At 44.9% G+C, this 27,350-nt stretch overlaps 1 protein-coding gene across 1 annotated transcript in view; it reads left to right on the forward strand.

Annotated features, from left to right (window-relative positions):
- The first annotated feature begins 7,535 nt into the window (after window positions 1–7,535).
- LOC121002833 (thyrotroph embryonic factor-like) overlaps window positions 7,536–27,350 on the forward strand; it is a 48,439-nt gene continuing 28,624 nt past the window's right edge. Inside the window, exon 1 of the mRNA XM_040434440.1 lies at window positions 7,536–8,134. Within this exon, the coding sequence (XP_040290374.1) occupies window positions 7,963–8,134 (172 nt within the window). The 5' untranslated portion in view covers window positions 7,536–7,962. The remainder of the gene's footprint in view (window positions 8,135–27,350) is intronic.

Here is a 27,350-nt window from a genome sequence, read left to right on the forward strand (position 1 = left end):
CAAAGGTTAAGTTGGTTGTAAAGCCACATCACATAGTTATTTTGGTTTAGTTTTCAGTCCCAATTGTTTTTGCTTGTAAAAAAAAAAACAAGACACATTGTGTTGGAGTAAATTTTTTAACATAGGAAACACAAGGTCTCCATAGAGATTAGACCGAATGTAGGATGGGCCAAAAAAGGCAATAAAACAATAATAAACACAACATAAACTTAAACATAATTAGAACTCTAAAGCTCAAATAAATTCCTGGTAAAGGGACAAGGCTGGAAAGAACTCCCTGGCCTAACCTGAGGCTGTTGCTGTGGGGCAGTGGCATAGGTGGCAGCCTGCGGATAAAAATGTGATGGTTGTCGGCTGGGTTCCTGTGCCACCTGGTAAGATGGGCCAGGTACAGGTGGGCCATGGTGTTGGGGTTGTGGTTGTCTTGGCATCGAAGCCTGGTGTGACCACGCTGCCAGAATGTTGCGCCTCACATTATAGATTTCCGAGACAATGTCTTCCTCGTAGGGGGAGGAAAACAATTCTATAATCATCGCAAGCCCTGCCACACAAGGGCTCAATCTGTGGGCAGGGACGCCCCTTAGTAAAGGACCCAGGCCCCTCACCACTGCTTCTTCCGGTCCCTCACTCCTCCTCTTGGCCAGAAATTCTATGACTCGAGAGTCAATTTGCTCACGAGTTTCTTGGCCCGAGGAAGCCTGGGGGACACTTCGACGCCGCCTTAGGTGAGGCTGCTGTGTGGTCTCCATGGTCCCCTGGGAAAGGGTTGGCGGCGCAACTGTTGGCGTCTCTGTCTCCTCGGCCTGTGTATGGGTGGGGCTACTTTCTGGGGAGAAAATAGCTGGTGTGTCGCTCCCCCCCACATCCGATTCCTCTGGATCATCATCCAAGCTGTCCACTGTACTGTATGGAAACATTTGAAAGAAACATATATTAAATCTATGTATTCCCAAATTTTGGCTTTTACATTAGGTTTAAAACTAAACAAAAAAATAAGTTGGGCTCTAGTTGTAGTGTCTACAAGTCTAAATTGATAAAATGTGCAAAATCCGCGTGAGATGATAATTTAACACATCCATCTAAACACAAATTCTCCGAGGATTCCTATTGGGAGCAGCAACCCAATTTTCAAAACAAAGTCGAAGCTCAATGATAGTAGTTTGGGTATGTCCTGGACGAAAACTGGTGGACACATTCTAGGAGCTAACCAAGTGCTGAAATTCGGTACATCTGCATTGGACGTGTTTGTACACAGTCACACTCGTTTATGTATATTAAAGTCAAAAAAATACAACTTCCTGAACATTTGTAATGCTTCATAAGACCATGGTGGAAGTTTATAATCAAATTGTGCAGCAGGAACGCAGTTGGTGCATCATTAATCAATCTATAATAGTACAAAGTATTGTGCCTTTTTATTATTATCTGATCACAAACAGATTTTTCCCAAGAAATAAAACTTGCGAATACTGTAAAACGAAATATCCATTGCGACGAGGTCCTTTTTTCTTTAAAAAAAAAAAAACATTTAGGTACAAAAACAAAGGAATACAGAGAACAATACCAAAATGGGAACACTATGCAGGCACCTAGTTTTGCTAAGGCCTTGGACAATCTTTATCATATTTTGAAGATATCCAATGTCAAGGTACACATTATCATATTGACGATGTACAAACTCCTGGACAAATATATGCCAATCAGCTGTATGAAGAGAAAATACGTGCAGTGCACAAGTGGCATCTCCCTTCTCATTTCCAGCACTGATAGTACTCTATTCCATCAAATATCTGTGACTACATTTAACATAAAGTGCCACACAGGAGGAAGAGAGACGGCAGAGGGCAGGGCAGGTGTGATGTGCTTGTGTTGACTCGTCAGACTGCTGAAGAGCGTGGGTGTTCGTTGGTGTGTTTATTTGGGTTTCCAAAAATTGGACCTACACAGAGGTGAGAGATGATCAATAGTCAAACACCATAATAAACATACTTACGGCCTCAAATCCATGACTGGTTTCAGGAATTCCAATTGGGCCATGTAAATATAGGGCCTTTTCCTGGCTCCACCTTCACCACTGCGTCCCCGATCATTTAGTTCCCGCCTAAACTGATCCCGGCAGCTGTTCCACCGGGTCTTGGTCTGCTTTACTATTGGGAAAATTAAAAAATTCCAGTTTAGATTTTTAAACGGAAAAAAAAACATTTAGAAAATGGAGTAAAAGTATAAAATCGATGAAAATACACCACATGCTACAGTAGTGCCAGTGTAGCTATACTAATGAAATACGTTCATGAAAGCATAGAAAAATTGTGCGAGCCGTTGGTATGTAAATTTAGGCACAATATGCGTTAAGTACAAACAATTGTATGCTCAATTAAAACTCGAACAAGTGCCACCAACTAGCAGGTGCACATGCATAGTATCCATTACTACAGTTTACAGTATCCTAGCTAGGGCCAGGCATTTAAAATACACCCAATGGTAGTAGTATATGGTATATATTTTCCATTTCTTTGGGAATTTCTATATATAGACGTTTATAAATTAAAGCAGACAATTTAAATATACAGTTTAGGAACATGGAGCTAAGCGTTCCCCCGTAACACGGCCTAGCATCCTGTAGAGAACAGGAGTTCACACCATCATTGGTTGCTATGACGCCGTGCGCTTAGTCCCGCCACTGCGGTACCATTATACACTCGTATGATCTATACCAGTGTCTGACTGTACTTCATTGTCGACACAAAGCACACCGCATCATAGCAATAAAAGAGGATGCCAGGCTGGGATACGGCAGAACGCTCACCTCCGTGTTCCACGCTCGTAAGCAGTTGTTAAGACATCATGGAATTAATAGCAAGTTCAAAAGTGACAAGACTGGGGCCAGGACAGTGCAATAACATTGCTGGCACTTACCTAAATCTGCCCGGACTCTGGCATCGGCTTTTTGCCATTCCACCCGCCTCATGGAACGGGCCACTTTCTCCCATGAGACCTCCTTGCGGACCTTGTCATGGTATACATTAAGCCTGCTGTCCCGAAGCTCTGGCCTCTCTTGTACCAGAGTAATTAATTTTTCCACATTCCATTTTAGCATGATGAAAAAAATTGGGAAAATGCTCCACCAAACACCACACAAGCAGTATCACCACAGGTCACTAGCAAACTGCTATGAGGTAACCTATGACCTGCAGCTTCCTTCCTGTATTGAAATTTTTATTTTTTTGTTTTATTTGGCACAAATCTGGCAGACAGTTTTGCCATGTTAAAGATTAATAAAACGGACGCGGATGACAAACGGTTGTGCATCCGCAATTTTCGCGGACCCATTGATTTGAATGGGTCCGCGAACCGTTGTTCGTGAAAAAAATAGGACAGGTCATATTTTATTGACGGACTGCAAACACGGATCACGGACGCGGATGACAAAAGGTGCATTATCCGAGTTTTCAACGGACCCATTGAAAGTCAATGGGTCCGCAGAAAATCACGGAAAATGGAACAACGGACACGGAACCCAACAACGGTCGTGTGCATGAGACCTTATCCCCATGCATTCTGAAAGGAGAGTAATCCGTTCAGTTTGCATTAGGATGTCTTTAGGCTACTTTCACACTAGCGTTGTTTAAATCCGGCATTCAATTTGAATGATCAGGATTTTGATCACAATGAAAAAAAGCATTGGAAAAAACCATTTATGGACTTGCAAAAGCCGGATCCGGCTTGACTGAACACACGGCGCCGGATCCGGCGTTAATGCAAGTCAATGGGAAAAAGACCGGATCCGGCGTTCAGTCAAAGTGTTCAGGATTTTTGGCCGGAGGTAAAAATACAACATGCTACGGTTTTCTGAAAAGCCTGTTTAGTCAAAAAGACTGAACTGAAGACATCCTGATGCATCCTGAACGGATTACTCTCCATTCAGAATGCATTAGGATAAAACTGATCAGTTCTTTTCCGGATTTGAGCCCCTAGGACAGAACTCAGCGCTGGAAAAGAAAAACGCTAGTGTGAAAGTACCCTAATTAGTTCAGTCGTTTTGACTGATCAGGCAAAAGATAAAACCGCAGAATGCTACGGTTTTATCTCCGGCGAAAAAAACTGAAGACTTGCCGGAATGCCGTATCCGGCATTTTTCCCCATAGGAATGTATTAGTGCCGGATCCAGCATTCAAAATACCGGAATGCCGGATCCGTCCTTCCGGTCTGCGCATAAAAATGTGAAAAAAGATACAAGACGGATACGTCTGTCCGCATGAGAAGCGGAGAGACGAATCCGCTCTTGCAATGCATTTGTGAAATGGATCCGCATCCGGATGCGTCTCACAAATGCTTTCAGTCACATGTAGATCGGCAAATCCGGCGGGCAGTTCTGACGACGGGACTGCCCACCGGATCACACTGCCGCAAGTGTGAAAGTAGCCTTAAAAGTGCTTCAGGCATCTGCTTTTGCGTTTGTGAACGGTCATATTTTTCCATTGCAAAAACAAGCAGTAGTCCCCCATCATCTTGGGATTCCAGCAGCCTTGATACCTGTTCTCCATTGTAGAAATATCAATATGGAACCGCTCTCCATGTTCATCACTTACATGTCCTAAATTGGGTGGGAAAAGGTCAAGATGGGAATGTAAGAAATGCACATTTAATGACATTCGGCAGCCAAGTTGTTCATATGCAGTGATGGTCAGTTCACAGGGTTCGCCAGCGAACACATGCGGGCTGCCATCTTTAGTAAGGTAGACTCACCTGTCCGGCGATGCACAGGTAAGCCCTTACCTGTGCCTGGAGCCGGTCTGAAATTAAATGCAGTCACCGGGAGCAGGCAGTTCTGAGAACAGCCTGATGAAGGCCCCCGGCGGCTGTTCTCGGAACTGCCTGCTCCCGGTGACTGCATTTGATTTCAGACCGGCTCCCAACACAGGTAAGGGCTTACCTGTGCATCGCCGGACGGGTGAGTCTACCTTACTAAAGATGGCAGCCCGCATGTGTTCGCTGGCGAACACTGCGAACTAACCATCACTGTTCATATGCTGTAAGCATGTTGTCTACTAAATTCAGCATAGTTTGCAGTTTGTCACTACAAGCACAAATGCATCCCGAGCTGCAAGACGCACTCGCTTTGTCAGATTCATGCGCTAATCATAAATAGTGTATTTGCCACATATGTAGCAGAAATTGTCTGGCTCGTTAACACATTTGCGTTTATCCATCTTAAGTTTCAAAACTGATAGCACTATAACAGATCACTTTATTAAAATCTGTCCAGCTTGCCTTATATACTTACTGCTGACATCAGCCTGAGTGCGTCCGGACGGGTCTGGACATGTCCAATGGGATATCTCCAATATCATGCATTAATACTATAACTGAATAGGCTTTGCATGTATAACTTAAAATCTAGACGTGTCAGGCAAATTCCGAGTTCATATTTGGAATCAGCGTGCTCATTTTAGTATAAATCACGTTTTTCTCTCAGTAGCAAAATCATTGTTGCGCGGTGTATGCAACTCCTGCAAGTCCGGAAATGGAGGATCATGCCCACACATGGAGCGTGGTTCCCACAATGGACTTACTCATTTGAAACAGTCCTTAGTGGTTATACTAGTTTGGGTCTGCATTCGAGCTGCATTTTTTGCTGCTCGGATGCGGACGTATTCACCTCAATGGGGCCACAAAAGATGTGGACACCATTCCGTGTGCTGTCCGCATCCCTTGCGCTGTTCAGTGGCCCTGCAAAAAACATGTCAGACTCTTGTCCGTTTTGCAGACAAGAATAGGCATTTCTATCATGGGCCGCCCGTTCCGCAAATTGCAATTTGTGGACCACAAAAGACAGAGCAGTCATGTGCATGAGCCCTTATACGGTTTTATTGTAGCGTGAGTTTTGTTTCCTTTCTGATAAAAATCACAGCTGGCGGACAGTTGTGAGTATGGAGATGACATGTGGAGCGAGAGACCGGTGGTCTGCTGACCTCTCTGCATGTTGTATTGCTTTAAGAGCTGATTGATGGCTAAAATGTCATATGACAATTAAAGGGGTTTGTTGAGACTTTGATACTGATGATCGGTGGGAGTCCCGGATGTCGGACCCCCACCATTCAGATACTGATGACCTATCCAGAGGACAGGTCATCAGTATAAGGCCTCGTTCACACGACCGTTGGTGTCCCGTGCCCGTGCTGTGAACCGCAAATTGTGGTCCGCAATGCATGGGCACCTTCCGTGGGGCAGGTGCATGGGGATTGCAGACCCATTCACTAGAATGGGTCCGCAATCCCTCCTTTCCCCAAAAAGATAGAGCATGTTCTTTTTGGTTGCGCATAAGGTTCGCAAAAAACAAAAAAACAGACAGGGAAATAAAATACGTTCATGTGCATGAGCCCTTAACCCCAAACCACCTGTAATTCTGCTTAAGGGCTCATGCACTCGACCATATCCCTTTTGTGGGTCCAAAAATTACGGATCTGCCGGCCGTGTGCATGCCACCAATGTCCTATCCTTGTCTGCAAAACACGGAACCCGGCCGTGTGCATGCCACCAATGTCCTATCCTTGTCTGCAAAACACGGAACCCGGCCGTGTGCATGCCACCAATGTCCTATCCTTGTCTGCAAAACACGGAACCCGGCCATGTGCATGCCACCAATGTCCTATCCTTGTCTGCAAAACACGGATCCCGGCCGTGTGCATGCCACCAATGTCCTATCCTGGTCTGCAAAACACGGATCCCGGCCATGTGCATGCCACCAATGTCCTATCCTTGTCCGCAAAACACGGATCCCGGCCGTGTGCATGCCACCAATGTCCTATCCTTGTCCACAAAACACAGATCCCGGCCGTGTGCATGCCACCAATGTTGTATCCTTGTCCACAAAACACGGATCCCGGCCGTGTGCATGCCACCAATGTCGTATCCTTGTCCACAAAACACGGATCCCGGCCATGTGCATGCCACCAATGTCCTATCCTTGTCTTGTGGGACCGCGTATTGGGCTTATGGAACACATTGAAATGAACGGCTCTGCAGGTCGTGTGCATGAGCCCCAACAGGAAGGACGGGGATTTCTATTAACCCCTTAACTACCAGAGCTGTACAGCTGCCATTTTGTACACATTTCCGCATAGGTTAACCGTCTGAGCATTAGGATGCAAATTCACGTCAACTATAAGGCAAACAGGCATTGGTTGCTAGAGGGTTAATGGGTGAGGCGAGGCCTCCCGCACACACCTTGTGGAGGTACAATGCCCCATGCTGAGCTCTGCATGTGCCCGCAGCTGGTCTTCAAGGGAGCGCACACATGCCTGCACACACACATCTAATCGTCTCTCCCGTCCCAGAGAGCACAGCCAGCAGACACATGCCCGTCCATGTGTAGCTAACCCTCATCCGCCCGCCCAGCCGCGCTCCTCATTGGCTATAACTGGGTCAGGCCCCTCCTGGCTCGGCCGTGATTGGATAAAAATAGGTCAGGGTCCACCTGCCTCTCCCCATGTCACTGCCACATGACTATCCCAGAGAAACTTGGAAAACACAAACAGAGCGAGGCAGGCGGCAGCGAGCGGAGCGCGGAGCGGCAGCCAGAAATACATGGTGCGCAGGAAAGACGCGGCTCCCTCCTCCGCTGATTGGCTGCCGGCGCCGTCTCGTTACATGGATGTAGCCGCCGCACACTCCTCCCGTGTTATCTCCGCTCCAGAGGGAGAGGCGAGAAGAAGCCTGCGCTTTCCCATTGATCAGGAAATGGGGGAACTCCTGTCCTCGCCCCCCTGCCAGCGCCTCCTGTGCCAGCTGCGACCCTGCTGAACCGCTCCTTGGAGGAGCTCCTTGGCACCCTTCTCTTTTTTTTTTTTTTTTGCAAGTCTTTCTGATTTAGAACAGTTAACAGCAGCACATCTGGAGGCCAGGAGACCTGGTGTACCTGGAATTATCATCTGTGGTCTTCAGGAAGGGGCACCGGAGGAAATGGCACGGCCCACAGCCCAGCTGGCTGGCAACGAGAAGCTCCAGGGCCAGCAGCAGCAGCTGCATCCCACGCCCCCTACTGGGGTACCAGGGGCTGGGATGGTGAGCCTGAAGAGCCTGCTGCAAGGGCCCATCAAGGGGCAAGATCGCAGGGCAAAGGATCTGTCCAACTGTAAGTACCACACATACATAGGTGGTCTTCTATATATCTATTATCTCATATCTATCCCTCTATCTAATCTCGGTAGAAGGCTTATCCATGTATCCGTATGGCAGATCTGCCAGTCTCACTTCTGTGCATTTATCAGATTTGGATTTCTTCCAGCCAAGTGCCAGTGTTCAGAATGTGACGGGTTCGTTTTTAGGGAGGTTTCTTATTTATTTGTTATTTTAGTCCTTTCTGTATCCTAGCCTTATTGAAAACCATCCGGTGTTGAGTATTCCCATTCCTGCTCAGTGTGTGGAGCAGCCATTGGAACGCTATAGGAAGAATCCAGCTGTATGCGAACACTTATCCGGGTGTAGGGTGACCTTAGGGGACGAAAAGCAGAAAATTGAACTCAAAATGCCTTTAAAGCCTATGATGTGTGTAGTATTTGGCCATATTTACTGATTGACTAGCTGGAAGTGCTCCAGTTACCCAAGATATACGGTATATGATCCTGTCTAATCCTGGCCATAGATATTAGCTAGCTGACAGTGTAACGTCTATGGCCCCTTCCAACCAAATATCTAGGGCCGCCATTGTCTTTGCACCAGACCTGGCTCCTCTGCAATCGCCCTCCTGAGGATTCAGTTAATTTCAGCTCCTAGAACGAGACTTTACAATCAGTAATGTTGGGTGTTAGCCATAGACAACCATATTTCAGGCCTAGGTGACTAGTATCCGCTCCTTCACACTTCATTTTATGATGACAGCCCCATATGTCCATGATGAGGACATCGAAGAAGCCAGTAGTTACAATGTAGCTGATAATAACCAGAAGTAGAAAAACCGTTGAAGTGAGTTGATCCTAATGCCACAGGAACATCTCCTCTCCATATGACATAATTTGCACATGGAAGCGTAATTAGACTAGTCATACGGTCCAGAAAATGTCCAGTAAATAGGCAGGCAGTTGTACACGCAGACTCAGACCATTGAGATGGTGGAAAGGCGACATAACCCACAGTTTATTTCCACAGCACGTGTATGAGATTTTCCAAATCCTATTCACATGCATTGTGGAGCCTTGGGTGTGAAGTTTCAGGGCGCATCCCACTTTAGGCCTCGAAGCGCTTGAACATAGTTGGATCACGAATATGGTGGTAATGCACTTGGCTACAAATATATAAAATCTAAAATAAAAAAATAGAAGCAAAACTGTCTGAGATATGGCACTCCGCATAGAACAAGGTGGTCCACAACATGGTAACATGTGGTCCCGCCATGTGCACCATAATAGAAGCGGACATTCACATGGTCATGTTCACAAGGCCCATGGCCTCAAACATGTAACCATCCAGAAAGAGTAGTGGTACTAGTGGCTCAACCAAATTGCCCAAATACGGTAATGGACAGGTGCACACACCTCAGCACCCCCAGTGCTGTATAGAAAGGTTTAGGGTGAATACATGAATAGGTGGGGGGCACGCAATATCTGGCAACACATGGCCCGCCACAAATAGAATTGCATTTAAAAACAATTTATTCACAGCTATAAAATAAAAAAGGGTTTGCTGCGTGCAGCCCAGTAGATTCAAATGACCAGATTCACGTATAGGACATACAGATAATGAAGGCCAAAAACATGCTCATTGATAAAACACAATCCAAGCACGACCTCAATGGATACGGTTTCTGTTCTAAACAGAAGTCCTCTGTAGAGCAATCACAAGCACTAATACTTCGTATATGAGACCCGTCGGTTGGAAGGTGTAGTAAGGGTTATGGTGGATACATAAATCTTGAAGGTATAAGTGGATACAGAGTGTCTGATGTTTGTTTTCCATAGACCGGGGATTATATCAAAGTTTGTACCAGTCCCTGTGCTTCGACTGTACCGGATTTACAATAAATGTCAGTATTTCCACATTCATATAGTTGGTCTTACCACTCCAGGTCACTTCTCAAAGCTCCATGGCTGGAAGCTGGTTAGGAGACACGGGATCAGATTCCTGCTTTACCCTGCAAGGACCTACGAGGCGTCCCACGTGGTCCGCAGCTTTCCCCGTGATGTGTCATGTGACTCGGGAGGCAGGGGGAACTTGGTCCTGTACTTTGAATCCACAGATCCAACAATAGTCCCCGTTCGATGTCGAGAGGTAGTAATGTAAGTAAGTGTCTCTGAAGAAATCAATAATATTAAAACCGCTTCTATTCCGTTTGGTCCCTAACTGTTCAGTACCAGACACGTTTCAGGGTTAAGAACACCCCTTCCTCAGTGGCTGAACAGTGGGTGTAAGAAGGCTTCCTTTTATATGGTAACTGTCAATAAAGCGGTGTATTCTGGGACAGTGAGGGATTTTCAGAAGATACGGATATCGGCTCCTGATCGGATTTGAACTACAAAGTCTCTATTCATGGATGTGCCTTAGGGGTTGGTGCCCTACAAAGGTTCCTATCCCTTCAAGAAGCAACCTCACATATATATCACATTAAATAAAAGTGTATATATCACATTAAGAACCTATTCAAAATAACTGGATCTCTCCCAGGCTGTAGGGATACATGAAATGGAGAACGCATGTGCGTTTTCACTGCGTTTCTTTTGAAAAAAACTCATGTGAAAAAGATAAATATAAAAAACAAATATATATAAACATGGAACAAACCAATGTATAGAATTGCATAAAGAAGATTATATAAAAGAGAATATTTGGGATTAATGGTCTTACTAGCAATCTGGAGAATTCATATCCAATATTTTGTACCGGAGGGAAGTTACACATCAAATGTAGCCGATACCCGCGTGTATCCGTACCCATATATGTAGTGTTTTGTATTGTAGATCTTGCGGTTAAGCGAAATGAAAAGCCGCTGTTGGTGTTGCTGTTGGCATTTCATTTTGCTTAACCTCAAGATCTACAATACAAAACACTACCTATATGGGTACGGATACACGCAGGTATCGGCTACATTTGATGTGTAACTCCCCTCCGGTACAAAATATTGGATATGAATTCTCCAGATTGCTAGTAAGACCATTAAAATCTACTGCGGCTCCATAATGGAGAACTTTAGGACTGTTCAGAAGCCTCCGCTGTGTGTGCGACGCCTTAGGCCTCATGCACACCTGCAGGCTCCATACTAGGAAGCCATAGGCACAGGCCACCATATGGTGGAGTTACTCTCCCCTAAAAACAGTGCATTTGTATCACATATACTGAATCCAGCAGAAAAAAAACAGTTTGCTGCCATAACAGGGCCTCGTGCATGCGACCTTACCCTGTAGCTCTCTATGAACTGGACGTGCTTTTCTCCATAGTATTAACCATGGATACTAGGATTTGATCTGTAGAAGGATTGAGCCCTGGTCCTTCTCTAGGTGAAAAAAGCGTCATCCTCTTGGAGAAAAGTCTCTCATTTTAAGGCCTCCTGCACACGACCATATCTGCAAATCGTGGATTCACCAACTACAGATGCGGTCCTTGTGCATGCTGCACTTTTCGCCGGCCCCATTGTAGAAAGGACTATTCTTGTCTGCAAAACGGACATGAAGAGGACATGTTTGATAATTTGCAGCATGGCTGCTTCGATGACATTGATGGGAATGAGTCCACATTAGGGATGAGCGAACTTGTGTCTTTCAAGTTCGGCGACAAGGTTTGGGTTAACTTAGAATTCCGTTATTGTTTTCCGCTATCACAGACCATACGCGGTAGCGGAATCCATAATGGAATTCTTGGATAACCCAAACCTTGTGCGCCGAACTTGAAAACACAAGTTCGCTCAACACTAGTCCACATTTTATCCGCAAAAAAAAGCGGATCAAGTGCAGACTAGAAATACGGTTGTGTGCATGAGGCCTAAGGGTGCCTTACGTGTCGCAGATTTTGTTGTAGAAATTTCTGTGACTGAAAATCCGTTCCATGGGGCTTGCAGAAGATATCCCTGTGCTTGCCACCCCATTCAAATGAATGCAGCGTGCGAAGGCACCCCAAGAACACCTCCCTACAGCAAGTAAAAGGATAACTATTTGAACACGATCTACAGTAGAACGCAAAGATTTTCAAAATGACACGAAAGGCTAGAACTGCACATTTTTTTTCAAAATGGGAAATATAAGAGGGAACTTGGCTAATTTCACACGCACGTTTTTTCCATCTAGATCTGAACGGACAGCATTTGGACTGAATCCTAACCCATCCGTTTCAATGGGACTGTGCACATGAGCGTCGCTTATTACTGACCAGCCTTGCAGTCAGGACAAATCACAGCATGTTCTGTATTGTCCATTTTTCCACATGGAAATGAATGGGCTGCGTGAAAAATAGAAGGCATCTGGTAGATGTTTTGTAGTATTCTTCAGTTTGTTTCATATGCATAAAAAACGGATGCAAAATGGATGCACTCTGGGTGAAAAAAAGCTGAAATATTAAACGCTGTTGCATGCAAATCCATCAGTTTTTCACTGACCAGACCCTGAGACGTTCTATAGTGAACGTGTGAAAGAGGCCTTAGGCCCCTTTCACACGGGCGAGTTGAACTCATTGCACCCGCACTGAATCCTGACCCATTCATTTCTATGTGGCTGTGTACATGAGCGGTGATTTTCACGCATCACTTGTGCGTTGCGTGAAAATCGCAGCATGTTTTTCACGCAACGCAGGCCCCATAGAAGTGAATGGGGCTGCGTGAAAATCGCAAGCAAGTGCGGATGTGGTGCGATTTTCACGCACGGTTGCTAGGTGACGATCGGGATGGGGACCCGATCATTATTATTTTCCCTTATAACATGGTTATAAGGGAAAATAATAGCATTCTGAATACAGAATGCATAGTACAATAGGGCTGGAGGGGTTAAAAAAATAATAATTTTTAACCCCTCTAGCCCTATTGTACTATGCATTTTGTATTCAGAATGCTATTATTTTCCCTTATAACCATGTTATAAGGGAAAATACAATCTACACAACCTTGAACCCAAACTTCTGTGAAGAAGTTCAGGTCTGGGTACCACATTCAGTTTTTTATCACACGTGTGCAAAACGCATTACACCCGCGCGATAAAAACTGAACAACGGAACGCAATCGCAGTCAAAACTGACAGCAATTGCGTACCTACTCGCGCGGGTTTGCCGCAATGCACCAGGGCGCATCCGGACCTAATCCGGACACGCTCGTGTGAAAGAGGCCTTTGGCTTCTCCTTCTGCCTGGATCCACTCCTAATTTTTGCTTGCATCAAGAATTGCATGTGCTTTTGTAGCTGAAGATCAGGTTCATATGTAATATTTGAGCTGAAAGCAGGTAGTTTTGTTGCAGTTTTTGTGCCAACCACATGAGCAGATCCAGAAGAGAGCAGTCCTAGCCGTCTTTTCTGTACACTTCTCCTTATTTTAAATCCAGCGCTGGCTTTGGCTCAAACTTCCAAACCTCCATGTGCGATTCCTGTTGCATCAGAGTTCTCACTTGCTGTCCAAAAGTAAAAGTTCTAGGAGGTCTGTATGAGAGGGACCGCACCATTTACCAACCTGGCCTACTGTCCCAGAACTAGCTATTAAAGGGGTTCTCCACCTTTTATTAAGTGAAGTGGATGGAAGCAGCTCTGCAGTGACACGACGGAACTGTCTTCTGTTGGCATGGGGTGCCGGTTGTTAGACAACTACTGATGTCCTCTCCTGGACCGGTGCAGTCACTGTATTCTACTACACCGGGGCCCGCTCACAGTAGTATCATCATATCTAACTTGTAGGTATTGTTAAACTATTGAAATATCATCTGAAATCCAGCGCTTTACTTACTACTAACTTCGTAGCAGTCAGGAGGCCGGGCGGGTGGCAGCGTAACTCACTACGTCACGCGCCTGCCCGGCCCACTTTATGAATGAAGCAAGCGGCGCAGGTGTGTGATGTAGTGACTGGCTGCTACAAAGTTAGTAGTAAGTAAAGCGCTGGATTTCAGATGATATTTGAATAGTTTAACCATACCTGCAAGTTAGATATGATGATACTACTGTGAGCGGGGCCCGGTGTAGTAGAATACAGTGACTGCACCGGGCCCCGCTTCCATTACAAAACCAGACGCCGGCCCCCATTCACCACACAGGGACACTGTTATGGGGGATCTGTGGATGACACATTTATGCCCCCATAACAGTGCCATCCACACCAGACTAAGATTGCACCTCAATCAACAATTTATAGGATCATCAAGAACTTTAAGGAAAGAGGTTCAATTCTTGTTAAGAAGGCTTCAGGGCGTCCAAGAAAGTCCAGCAAGTGTCAGGATCGTCTCCTAAAGAGGATTTAGCTGCGGGATCGTAGTGCCACCAGTGCAGAGCTTGCTCAGGAATGGCAGCAGGCAGGTGTGAGCGCATCTGCACGCACAGTGAGGCAAAGACTTTTGGAAGATGGCCTGGTGTCAAGAAGGGCAGCAAAGAAGCCACTTCTCTCCAAAAAAAAAAGACAGATTGATCTTCTGCAGAAATTATGGGGAATGGACTGCTGAGGACTGGGGCAAAGTCATATTCTCCGATGAAGCCTCTTTCCGATTGTTTGGGGCATCTGGAAAAAGGCTTGTCCGGAGAAGAAAAGGTGAGCGCTACCATCAGTCCTGTGTCATGCCAACAGTAAAGCATCCTGAGACCATTCATGTGTGGGGTTGCTTCTCATCCAGGGGAGTGGGCTCACTCACAATTTTGCCCAAAAACACAGCCATGAATAAAGAATGGTACCAAAACACCCTCCAACAGCAACTTCTTCCAACAATAGTTTGGTGAAGAACAATGCATTTTCCAGCACAATGGAGCACCGTGCCATAAGGCAAAAGTGATAACTAAGTGGCTCGGGGATCAAAACGTTTGAAATTTTGGGTCCATGGCCTGGAAACTCCCCAGATCTTAACCCATTGAGAACTTGTGGTCAATCCTCAAGAGGCGGGTGGACAAACAAAAACCCACTAATTCTGACAAACTCCAAGAAGTGATTATGAAAGAATGGGTTGCTATCAGTCAGGAATTGGCCCAGAAGTTGATTGAGAGCATGCCCAGTCGAATTGCAGAGGTCCTGAAAAAGAAGGGCCAACACTGCAAATACTGACTCTTTTCATAAATGTAATGTAATTGTCGATAAAAGCCTTTGAAACGTATGAAGTGCGTGTAATTATATTTCACTACATCACAGAAACAACTGAAACAAAGATCTAAAAGCAGTTTAGCAGCAAACTTTGAAAACTAATATTTGTCATTCTCAAAACTTTTGGCCACGACTGTATATAAATGCATCCAGCCCTCAAGAGGTTAACCCTAGGCCTGAAGCTTAAGGCCTCATGCACACGGCCGTGTTCCGCGGCCAAGAGCGGTCCGTGGTAACCCGGCCGGGATTCCTTCTGACAGCAGGAGCGCACGGCGTCATTGGTTGCTATGACGCCGTGCGCTTCATGCCGCCGCTGCTGTACAGTGATACACTCGTATAGATCATACAAGTGTATCACTGTACAGTAGCGGCGGCATGAAGCGCACGGCGTCATAGCAACCAATGACGCTGTGCGCTCCTGCTGTCAGAAGGAATCCCGGCCGGGTTACAACGGACCGCTCTCGGCCGCGTCACACGGCCGTGTGCATGAGGCCTAATAAGGATAGAGCAGTGTTCACATTTGACTACTCCCCTATGGCTGTCTCCATCAGGAGTGCTATTCTTAACAATTGGCACATTTTAGCACAGGATAATGTCTCCGATTGTCAGCTTTAGGAGAAGTAAAACAATCAGGGATGTCATTGTGAGGAGTCCTTTCCAAACACCAGAACAAAATTGGTTAGAAAAATGCCCCCTAAGGCCTCATGCACGCGACCGTTGTTTGGGTCCGCATCCGAGCCACAGTTTTTGCGGCTCGGATGCGGACCCATTCACTTCAATGGGGCCGCAAAAGATACGGACAGCACACCGTGTGCTGTCTGTATCTGTTGCTCCGTTCCGTGGTTCGCAAAAAAAACATAACCTGTCCTATTCTTGTCCGTTTTGCGGACAATAATAGGCAGTCATATCAATGGCTGTCTGTGCCGTTCCGCAAATTGCGGAACGAACACGGATGCCATCCGTGTTTTGCGGACCGCAAAACACACAACGGTCGCGTGCATGTAGCCTAAAAGGTAACTTTGTATGCGGTCACTGCTCCATGTGTGAATACAAGCATAGGAAGAGATTTTTCAAGTTAGGAGGTACTGAGTGCGGGGTCAATCAATTTATCTGTTGCAAAAACGCAGTTTATGCAATTTTGTGCCGCTGTGGGAGGTTCTACATTGGTGAAACCATTAGATGTTTGTACATCAGATTCAGAGAACACAGGAGATCTATAGTGACAAGAATGGGGATCACGTACATGAAATACATGGAGGTAATAGTAACGTTTTAAAATGTGCAGGGGTTGAAGTTGTCAGGCCCTAACACGGGGGGGGGGGGGGGGGGGGGGTGATAGAGGGAGTATTTTACTCCAGAAAGAAGCAGCCTGGATTATAAGCCATGGGGTTAAATGATAAAAAACGACCTAGCCGTGTTTTTATAGTATTAGTAGTGTATGTGTTGTTGTTGTTTTTTTGCCTTGCCTTCTGATTGGTCTGCATACATGTGTCATTCATTTAATCAGTGACTAAGGTGTGGGAGTATTTATGAACCACGCCGATTCAGTCACTGATGGCTTGAAAAAGCGCAACAAGCGCCGCATTCCTTTTTCTTTTCTCTCCTTTGTTGCAAATCCTACTTGTTTTTCATGCTGAGCATCACCACTACTCCCATCAGTGCAGCACCAAATTAAATGCCACACCTACAGCAGTGCCGACCGTATCCTCTACATATTGCTGCTTATAATTTAAGCATTTAATAAAATATTCCTTTATTTGAGTCAATGACATCTAAGAAGCCATAGGCAGATGAACTGATATGCTGAAAGTGCACACAGTGGAACGTGCCCCCTCAGTTCTTAGGTGCCCATGTTATCTGCGGATTCGCCCTCTAGCTGGAATGTTACATAATATAATTGGAGAATATGCTTTCTGGATTTGGCAAGCCTACATCTACTTAATATTCATTTTGATGGATCAGTTTGGAGGATACAGGAGAGCTGGAATTGCACAACGCCATGGAGCACTGCCCATAAGCTGTGGAAGGCAGGGCGCAGGTAGAGGGCATATCAGGTGAGGCAGGAAGCTGGAGCGTCTGACATCTGACTGGATGACTTGCAGAGTCACGTGTAGTACTAGGCAGTTACTGGACAAACCATGTGGTGATTGTTATGTACTTATGAGATAAATCTGAGCACTGTGTACAGTAGCGTGCAGCTAACAAGCTCGTAATGTGCTGCACAATATCAGTAGATGAGGTGTCATCGGAGTTACATTGGCCTAAAGCTTGGTTACATTAAAATGCCACAGTATTTGGATTATCTTCTCTAAAATATGAGCAGAAAAATTACAAAACTCCTGATAACCATAAGTCTATGTCCATATGTGACTGAAAATACAGCGCAAAAATCCACTGCGGTTTTGTTACGGTTCCACAGCAAAAATATCGTGAAGAGCTGCGTGTGTTATTGCAGCTGAAAAATGGCTGTAGATTTCACCCCTTTCACCCATTGCAAAGAATGAAATCTGGACAATAAATTGTCGTGCTGCAGATTTCAAATCCGCCCTGCAGGTCAGTTCACACTGCGTTTTTTTTTTACGAATGAGGTTTCTTGAAATCTCATTCATTTTGCTGGTACTGTTCAATGCTGCATGAAAATCCATGACCGCAAATCTGCAGCATTTCTGTCACATGTAGCCTTAGGCCTCATGCACACGACCGTGGTTTGGGTCCGCATCCAATTTTGCAGGTCGGATGCAGGATTAACTTAAATGGGGCCGCAAAAGATGTGCCGTCCTCGTCCGCTTCGGACATCCTATTCTTGTCCGTATCACAGACAAAGATAGGACTACTCTATTAAGGGCTGGATGTTCTGTTACACAAAATGCGGAACGCACACGGCCGGCATACATGTTTTGCAGATTTGCAATTTGCGGACTGCAAAACGGACACGGTCGTGTGCATCAGGCCTTATACAAAATAATGATAGTAGTAATAACAGTAAGAACGTTTCTATGGGAAGCTGATATTCTAGACACAAACATGATGATGCCATTTTCTTTCCTTCAATATAATGAGACGTACGTGCGTTATTGCTTGAGGGTGGAAGGAAGCACATAGATACTTGAATCTGCTCCTTTGTGAGCAGATAGGTCAGCGACCGATGTTTCCGAGTGCCGCAGAGCATGTTAATTTATAGGTTAAAATAATTTGGTGCAGTATCTTAGCATGAAATACTGTAACAATGCTTGCTGGACTGTAGACATCAGAACTGGACTCACGGGTACTAACTGGGTCTCCTAGTGCTCAGATACCCACAGGACTTACTTTACGGCCAAACTTTGTAACAGCCACACAAAGCATGTGTCTTACTCAGCAGGTAACAGGACCTCACCAATACAAGTATGGTGATGTTACTGGATGATGGTCATCAGGGGAGTAACTATTCCCCCACCATCTTCCACGCAACCCCAGGGCGATCATCTCATGACCAGACCCACAGTGGTGATCATACTTAGGTGATCTGCAGCACTGGGTTCCGCCTCCACTGCCAGCTCTGCAGGACCCTGGTCTCCCCGCATCAACATCCATATTGATGCAGGGGATGTGACCTCTGCAGCCAATGACTGGTCACAGCAGTAATGGATGGGTCACGTGCCACACAGGTGACTCCCAGCATTTCTAGGATGTTATTAAAGGCTATCTAGACATTAGAGGAAAGATATATAAGAGGAGGGAACTTCAACTCCCAGCATGGCCAGACTGTTATTATTGGGGATCAGTAGACATTATAGGTAGGATATAAGGGGGGGACTACAACTCCCAGCATGTCCACACTGTTATGGAACATCAGTTGACACCCAGCATGACCGTACTGTTATTATAGGGCATCATACACTATAAGAACGGTATAAGAGGGGAGAACTATAACTCCATGCATGTCCAGACTGTTATGGGACATCAGTTGACACCCAGCATGACCGTACTGTTATTATAGGGCATCATACACTATAAGAACGGTATAAGAGGGGAGAACTATAACTCCATGCATGTCCAGACTGTTATGGGACATCAGTTGACATTACATGGAGAGGGATATAACGGGACAGGACTATAGCTCCCAGCATGATCAAACTGTTTATAGGGCATCAGTAGACATTGTAGGGACAGGGGTATAGGAGGAGAGAACTACAACTCCCAGGATGACTAAAAGAAATTACAGAGACTGAGTATAAGGAAAGGACTACAATTCCTAGTATTTGACAACTTATAGAGGAAGAGAAACCACTGACCTCTCCTCCACACACAGCACAGAAGCTCTGTCCCCTCACATTGTGACATCCCCCAGGTCCTTGACCACGAGCTGCACTGCTGAGCTCTCTCCTCTTGCACTGGTCACATGATGATGACATCACTCAGATCCCTATACAGGGGTATAGGAGGAGAGAAGGGGGGGGGGGGGACTACAACATCCAGACTCTTAAAAGGGTTATCCAATTCCACAAACAGCCTCCCCATGTGCTGGGCCCCTCACAGGTAATATACTTGCCCCACTCCCTGTGCTGCTCCTGGTCCCCGCACCGCTGCTGCTGTTTCTTCCTGTGCACGGATATAAACATCCGGTGTTGTGGGGGAGCAGTCAATGGCAGACGGGGACGAGTCTCCCTAGTGTCACCTGCGATGCTAGGGAGGCCTTTCCCCGTCCCCGCCTGCCATTGGCTGCTCCCCCCTCCCTGGATGTTTTCATCCGTGTACAGGGAGAGGCAGCAGCGGGGGAGCGGGGTAAGTATATTACCTGTGAGGGGCCCGGCACATGGGGGAGGGGGGGGCTGTTTTATGAAATTGGATAACCCCTTTAAAGAGAATCTGTCACCAGGAAATTCACTGTTTAACCAAGCACAATACCTTGTGCGGCTAGCTCCACTGAATGTGATGGTACCTTTTACTGTTGCTTCATTATGGAGAAAAATAACTTTTAATCCATATGCAAATAAGCAGTTAAGTGCACTAAGCCAGTCTGTGCTCCCTTGCTCCTCATGTTTTCTCTTCTAGCCCCGCCCTCTCCTTGATTGACATTGCCAGGTGAGATGACTGTTGTATAGCGGCTGCCCCAAACATATTAATAGACGGGAGAAGAGAAAACGGCAGGAAAATTCCTACTGATCATAACTAGGGATGAGCAAATCGACTCTGGATGAAACATCCGAAGTCGATTCGCATAAAACTCTGTACAGTATTAGAATGTATTGGCTCCGATGAGCCGGAGTTATTGCTTCGTGAGCGAGACTTTGTGCAATAACTTCATAAATTAATTTGTACTCTGGTTCGGTTCCAGGTGGTACGGAGAAAATACATTCTAATACTGTACGGAGCTCCTGCTCCATACAGTATTAGAACAAAGTTTTATGTGAATCGACTTCGGATGTTTCATCCGAAGTCGATTCGCTCATCCCTAATCGTAACGAATACTGATTAAAGGGATTGTACAGTGGTCACTGCATGCAAGAGCTGCTGCTCATTAGCCACATCCCAACCTCCCCTCTGTACGTCATGTTTCCTCTTGAACTTCATTCCTACACAGATTCAGCTGAAGATCATATTAAACTGTATTCAGAATAATAATCCCTGACAAGTAGAGTGGAGGATGAGGCAGCTTTTTAGTTCAGTGTTGTGAAGTAACTTGTCTTGCTGTATGATTAGGACAGGTTTTGTGTGTACTAATAGGATGGCAGCCATTCTATTTCTCCGAATGATTGCTCCCCAGACAAAACAAGCCATTATAACTAATGAAAGGGAATTGGTAATATATTTATAATAAAGTAATATTTACGTATTTTCCTTAATTCCTGGAGAACCCCTTTAAATCCTTTCTGGACTCACAGAGGGTGCCCTGCTAAAAACCGTCAATTATGCTAAAATACTCCACCAGTGAGGAAAAAAACACGCGTTTGATATATGTAAGACCCCCAGGTCATGGACATGTTTGGTGTCTATAGAGAACGATCACCACAAACATGGTGTGAACCCAGCCTGTATATCTTCATGCGTCTGTGTAAATGAGTCTTCTAAACATTGCTGTGAGGTATCATACACTAATACATTTCTAACTAAAAACTAACTAAACTAATACATTTCCCCTAGCTAGTACCTTCTTTAGTTAACCCAACAGTCAGTAAGAAGTGTGACACTTAACAATTTTCCTCTGAGCAAAACCTTTACAATGCCTCTGTTACTTTTACTCTTGGGCATGTTTAGCATGCAGGATTGATTTTTCAAGTAATGCATCACACATTAATATACACTTGGCAGAAAAATGTGCACACAGCCTAACAGGAATAATCTGATACTATACATCTTAGTATGTCGGTGCCATGTGTATGAAGCTATTCTCCTCTAGGGGATAAACGCTCTTATCAGATGGAACATGCTATGACTGAACCTCTATATAACGCCATATGACCTGGTAGGCCATGTGCTTTAGGCCTATGTACATTAAGAAGCTCTACAACTTTATCAATTGCTTTATTATCTTTTGATGATCCTGGGTTAAAGACTGTGCTCTAGTTCATTCACAGTTCTGTAGGCTTCAGAGCTGTACTCTCCCAGCATTCCCTGAGGGAGGCGAGTGGTGAATGCCTGTACAGATTGACATTCTGGGAAGTCTAATCTTTTACAGTAGGCCAGATTAAAGCAGGCAGATTTATCCTAAGACAAATCTTATTGGGCTAAGGAGTCAGAACCACAGGTTTATTATAGGACCCAGTTTTTCAACCTGGTCGAGAAGCAGCTGATACATATTTAAAAAAATATCTTGTAAACCTTCTGGAACGGATTGTGTGAGCCTGGGCACACACATCAGGTCTTTGTCCTTCCAGTAGTTAGAATAGAGTTTCCTTGTAGTTACAGCCATGCACACCTCTCCTGTCATGTAGTAACATTTATGTCCCTTCAGTCCTCACTAGTAGGCATAGCAGGCGACATCCCTCCATAGTAATCAAAGCAGGACCTTCTCCTAACTTTCCCCACTAGCCACAGCAGGCCTTTTGCCCATACTTCTCCACTAGCCACAGCAGGCCTTTTGCCCATACTTCCCCAGTAGCCACAGCAGGCCTTTTGCCCATACTTCCCCAGTAGCCACAGCAGGCCCTTTCCCCAGTGGTCACAGCAGGCCCTTTCCCCAGTGGTCACAGCAGGCCCTTTCCCCTACTTCCCCACTAGCCACAGCAGGCCCTTTCCTCATACTTCGCCCAGTAGTCACAGCAGGCCCTTTCCCCTACTTTTCAGTAGTCACAGAAGGTCTCCTCTCTCCACTGCTAAGAAAAAAAGGGCAAGCAGTCGCAGAAGGCCTTCCCTCAAAAGTACCCTATAGCTAACTGCAGTATGTACTTCCTGCATTAGTCTTTACTAAGAGAGAACAGTGCAGGAGGAACACCTATGGCAGCTGGTGGCTTCTTTTGTTGGGAAAAATGGAGCTGGATTTCATCACTTATCACAATCCTTTTTTAAAAGGCCCTTAGATGATACAGAGACAAAGGCGTTCACAGATACAAATGTTTTCAACGTGATTTTGCCAAAACAAGCAATGAGATAGCTTAATAGCTATAGTATCTTCAAACTTGGGTGGATGATGCTACTTGTTTTATAGAGTTTTTCCCATGGTATATACATATTGGACTTGCCTGTGGGAACCTTGCTTAACCGGCAATCGGCTAAGTGGCTGAAAAACAATACACAAACATTAATGGATCGGCAGGAAGTTTAGTATCTGAATAAAAAAAACTTTTATACATTTAAAAAATATATATAAATTTATTAGTAGTAGAACTTTATTAGCGGTGTAACATGAATCTCCTGATCCCAATCCAAAACAAAGACCTGCACCTTTCATAACACTGGTGCTATAGCTTATCTCTGAACCTGAACCTTCTGAGAAAATGGCTTATGGTCTGATAACACCAATGTTGAACACTTTCTTAAAAGGGTGATGACCAGGAAAATAAGAGTATATTCACTTTCAGCAGATTTGTTGCACAAATATTTTGCACTGCCCTATTCATTTTAATGCGGTCTGTGCAGATGCTGCTGGACCAATACCATTCAAAATAAATTTTTCGGTCACAGAAATTTCTGCAGCAGATCTGTAACCATAAATATAAAAAAGAAATTCACTTTCCATCATATGAGCTTGTGGAAATGACAGCTCCATACAAAGTGCAGTGGTCAGGCTAGGGTACTGCAGCTCAGCTCCTATTCAAGTAAATAGGATCTTGGCTAAAGTAAGCTGGGGCCATAAACTACAAAATGTATCTAATCTTCTTCTTTTGTCCGTACACTGTTAGTTTCCAGTGTTGCTTCTGCCTGAAACTGCCGGGTGTTGGACCCCAGCCGGTCTGATAGTAACAACCTATCCTGAGGGTAGGTCATCACTATAAGTAGCCTGAAGAACCCCAATAGGATTTCCTACTGCCCCCCCATTACCTCTCTGCACTGACATACAGTCTCCAGATCCTTTCAAATTTTTCCACACAGAATCACACAGTATGATGGGTATGATACCACAAGGTTTGCACACCTAGATTTGAGGATTTTCTGCTATTCTCTTTGTTCCAGCTCTGTTGGATGGGGACTGTCTGTGGACAGCCATTTTTGGGTCTCCCCAGTCTAAGGTCCAGAGCAGTCTGGATCAGACTTTCATTAATAATATCTCTGTACTTTGCTCTATTCAGCTTTCCCTCAACCCTGACCAGTCTCCCTCACATAGCTGCTGATAAACACCCCGACAGCATGATGCTGCCGTCACCAGGCTTCACTGTAGGGATGATATTGGGCAGGTGATGATCAGTGCCTAGTTCCTCCAAACAAGACACTTAGAATTGAGGGCAAAAAGTTCAATCTTGCCTTCATCTGGCCAGAGAATCTTCTTGCATTTAAGAATTATGGAGGTCACTGTGCTTTTAGGAACTTTTAGTGCAGTAGACATTTTTGTACCCTTCTCCAGATCTGAGCCTTCACACAATCCTGTCTCTGAGCTCTACAGGCAGATATTTCCTCATGGTTTGGTTTTTGCTCTGATGTGTATTGACAGCTGTGGGACATTATATAGACAGAAATGTGTCTTTCCAAATCATGTCCAATCGACTGAATTTACCATTAGTGCACATTCAAGGTGTGGAAACATCTCAGAGATGATGAAGAGAAATGGGAGGCCCCCACAGTAACATTTAAAGTGCTATAGCAAAGGGTCTGAATATTTGTCCATGTAAACTTTCTGTTCTTCCTTTTTAATAAATGCATAAAAATTTCTAAAATCCTGTTTTCACTTTCTCATTATGGGGTATTGAGTGCAGAATGATTGGGGAAAACTTGATTTTTTTTTATTTTTATTTTTTTACTTTAGCACAAGGCCACAATATAACAAAATGTGAAAAAGTGAAATGATAAATACTTTCCGGATGCACTGTCCATTATCAGGACTGCTGCGTGTGCACAAGAGTCCCCGCCATCATGTTGGCATTGCACAGCATCTGGGCTGTGTATTTCAATGCAGCTTTGAGCACTGACAGCGGAGGGACAGCGAACAGTAGGGGAAAAAAATGACCAGATTCTCTTTAAGGCCTCAAAGGTTTGGTGACTGAGTCTTTTCACTGAACTCTGAGAAGAGACTGCGCCACGACATGGAAAAAATGAACCAGCAGGAAAGCTGGAAGGCTTTGGTGTTTCCAGTCACTAGTCACAGTAAATGCATTTTTCTAACAACTGTCTCATAAGTGACTGCAGACTTATCATACCGCTCTGCTTTGACCTGACCCAGATTTCTAATATTGCAAACCTAGCGGGATCACTCCAGTTACACACAGTGGCATCGCATGGGTTAGCAATGATCTGTGGCATAACATGAAGGTCGTTGCTGAGGGTCCGGACTGTTATCCTTACTACAAGAGCATGTTCACATGTGCAGTGCAATGCTAGTGAATAGGTTGCTTGTAAGCCCCATTTCCATGAGTGGGTGAAATCTGTTAAAGGGTATTCTTGCATTATAGTGTAATAGATCAACACCTGACATGTATCTAAGTAAATTAAAACCATTATGTAGTACTGATTTTTAAATATTATCGAAGGACTGGAATTTTCAAATCTTAATGTGGCCACACACATTAGATGTTTGTCGGCCAAACCGGCAGTGTTCGGCTGGATCAGCCGACCATCCAACTCTCCTCCGATAGCAGATGTTGGTAAAGAGAAAGGTCGGCCATGTTGGATTTTAGCATGTTTTGCAATAGACATTTGTGGTTAGGATATCATACTTTAAGGGGTATTCCAGTATGTTTATATTGATGGCCTATCCTTATGATAGGCCATCAAAATCTGATCGGCAGGGGTCCTACACTCTGCACCGCTGAAGATCAGCTGTTCTTGAGTAGCTTCTGCACCGGAAGTCAGTACCAGAACTACAGTCGTGGCCAAAAGTTTTGAGAATTAGATAAATATTGGAAATTGGAAAAGTTGCTGCTTAAGTTTTTATAATAGCAATTTGCATATACTCCAGAATGTTATGAAGAGTGATCAGATGAATTCCATAGTCCTTCTTTGCCATGAAAATTAACTTAATCCCAAAAAAAACCTTTCCACTGCATTTCATTGCTGTCATTAAAGGACCTGCTGAGATCATTTCAGTAATAGTCTTGTTAACTCAGGTGAGAATGTTGACGAGCACAAGGCTGGAGATCATTATGTCAGGCTGATTGGGTTAAAATGGCAGACTTGACATGTTAAAAGGAGGGTGATGCTTGAAATCATTGTTCTTCCATTGTTAACCATGGTGACCTGCAAAGAAAAGCGTGCAGCCATCATTGCAAGGATATTGTGGCTACTAAGATTGCACCTCAATCAACAATTTATAAGATCATCAAGAACTTCAAGGAAAGAGGTTCAATTCTTGTTAAGAAGGCTTCAGGGCATCCAAGAAAGTCCAGCAAGCGCCAGGATCGTCTCCTAAAGAGGATTCAGCTGCGGGATCGGAGTGCCACCAGTGCAGAGCTTGCTCAGGAATGGCAGCAGGCAGGTGTGAGCGCATCTGCACGCACGGTGAGGCGAAGACTTTTGGAAGATGGCCTGGTGTCAAGAAGGCCAGCAAAGAAGCTATTTCGCTCCAAAAAAAACATCAGGGACAGATTGATCTTCTGCAGAAAGTATGGTGAATGAACTGCTGAGGACTGGGGCAAAGTCATATTCTCCGATGAAGCCTCTTTCCGATTGTTTGGGGCATCTGGAAAAAGGCTTGTCCGTAGAAGAAAAGGTGAGCGCTACCATCAGTCCTGTGTCATGCCAACAGTAAAGCATCCTGAGACCATTCATGTGTGGGGTTGCTTCTCATCCAGGGGAGTGGGCTCACTCACAATTTTGCCCAAAAACACAGCCATGAATAAAGAATGGTACCAAAACACCCTCCAACAGCAACTTTTTCCAACAATCCAACAACAGTTTGGTGAAGAACAATGCATTTTCCAGCATGATGGAGCACCGTGCCATAAGGCAAAAGTGATAACTAAGTGGCTCGGGGACCAAAACGTTGACATTTTGGGTCCATGGCCTGGAAACTCCCCAGATCTTAATCCCATTGAGAACATGTGGTCAATCCTCAAGAGGCGGGTGGACAAACAAAAACCCACTAATTCTGACAAAATCTAAGAAGTGATTATGAAAGAATGGGTTGCCATCAGTCAGGAATTGGCCCAGAAGTTGATTGAGAGCATGCCCAGTCGAATTGCAGAGGTCCTGAAAAAGAAGGGCCAACACTGCAAATACTGACTCTTTTCATAAATGTCATGTAATTGTCGATAAAAGCCTTTGAAACGTATGAAGTGCGTGTAATTATATTTCACTACATCACAGAAACAACTGAAACAAAGATCTAAAAGCAGTTTAGCAGCAAACTTTGTGAAAACTAATATTTGTGTCATTCTTAAAACTTTTGGCCACGACTGTACACAGCTCAATCTACAGTACAGTGAACGAAATTGGTAACTGCAGCATTGCACCCATTCACTTTCATGGGAGCAGCGTTGCAATAACCACCTCCATGCACTACACAGTGGATGGAGCTGTGTACTTCCAGCACCAAAGCTACTTC

The sequence above is a fragment of the Bufo bufo genome, chromosome 1 (genome assembly GCF_905171765.1).
Source record: "Bufo bufo chromosome 1, aBufBuf1.1, whole genome shotgun sequence".
In the NCBI taxonomy this organism is placed as follows: Eukaryota; Metazoa; Chordata; class Amphibia; order Anura; family Bufonidae; genus Bufo; species Bufo bufo.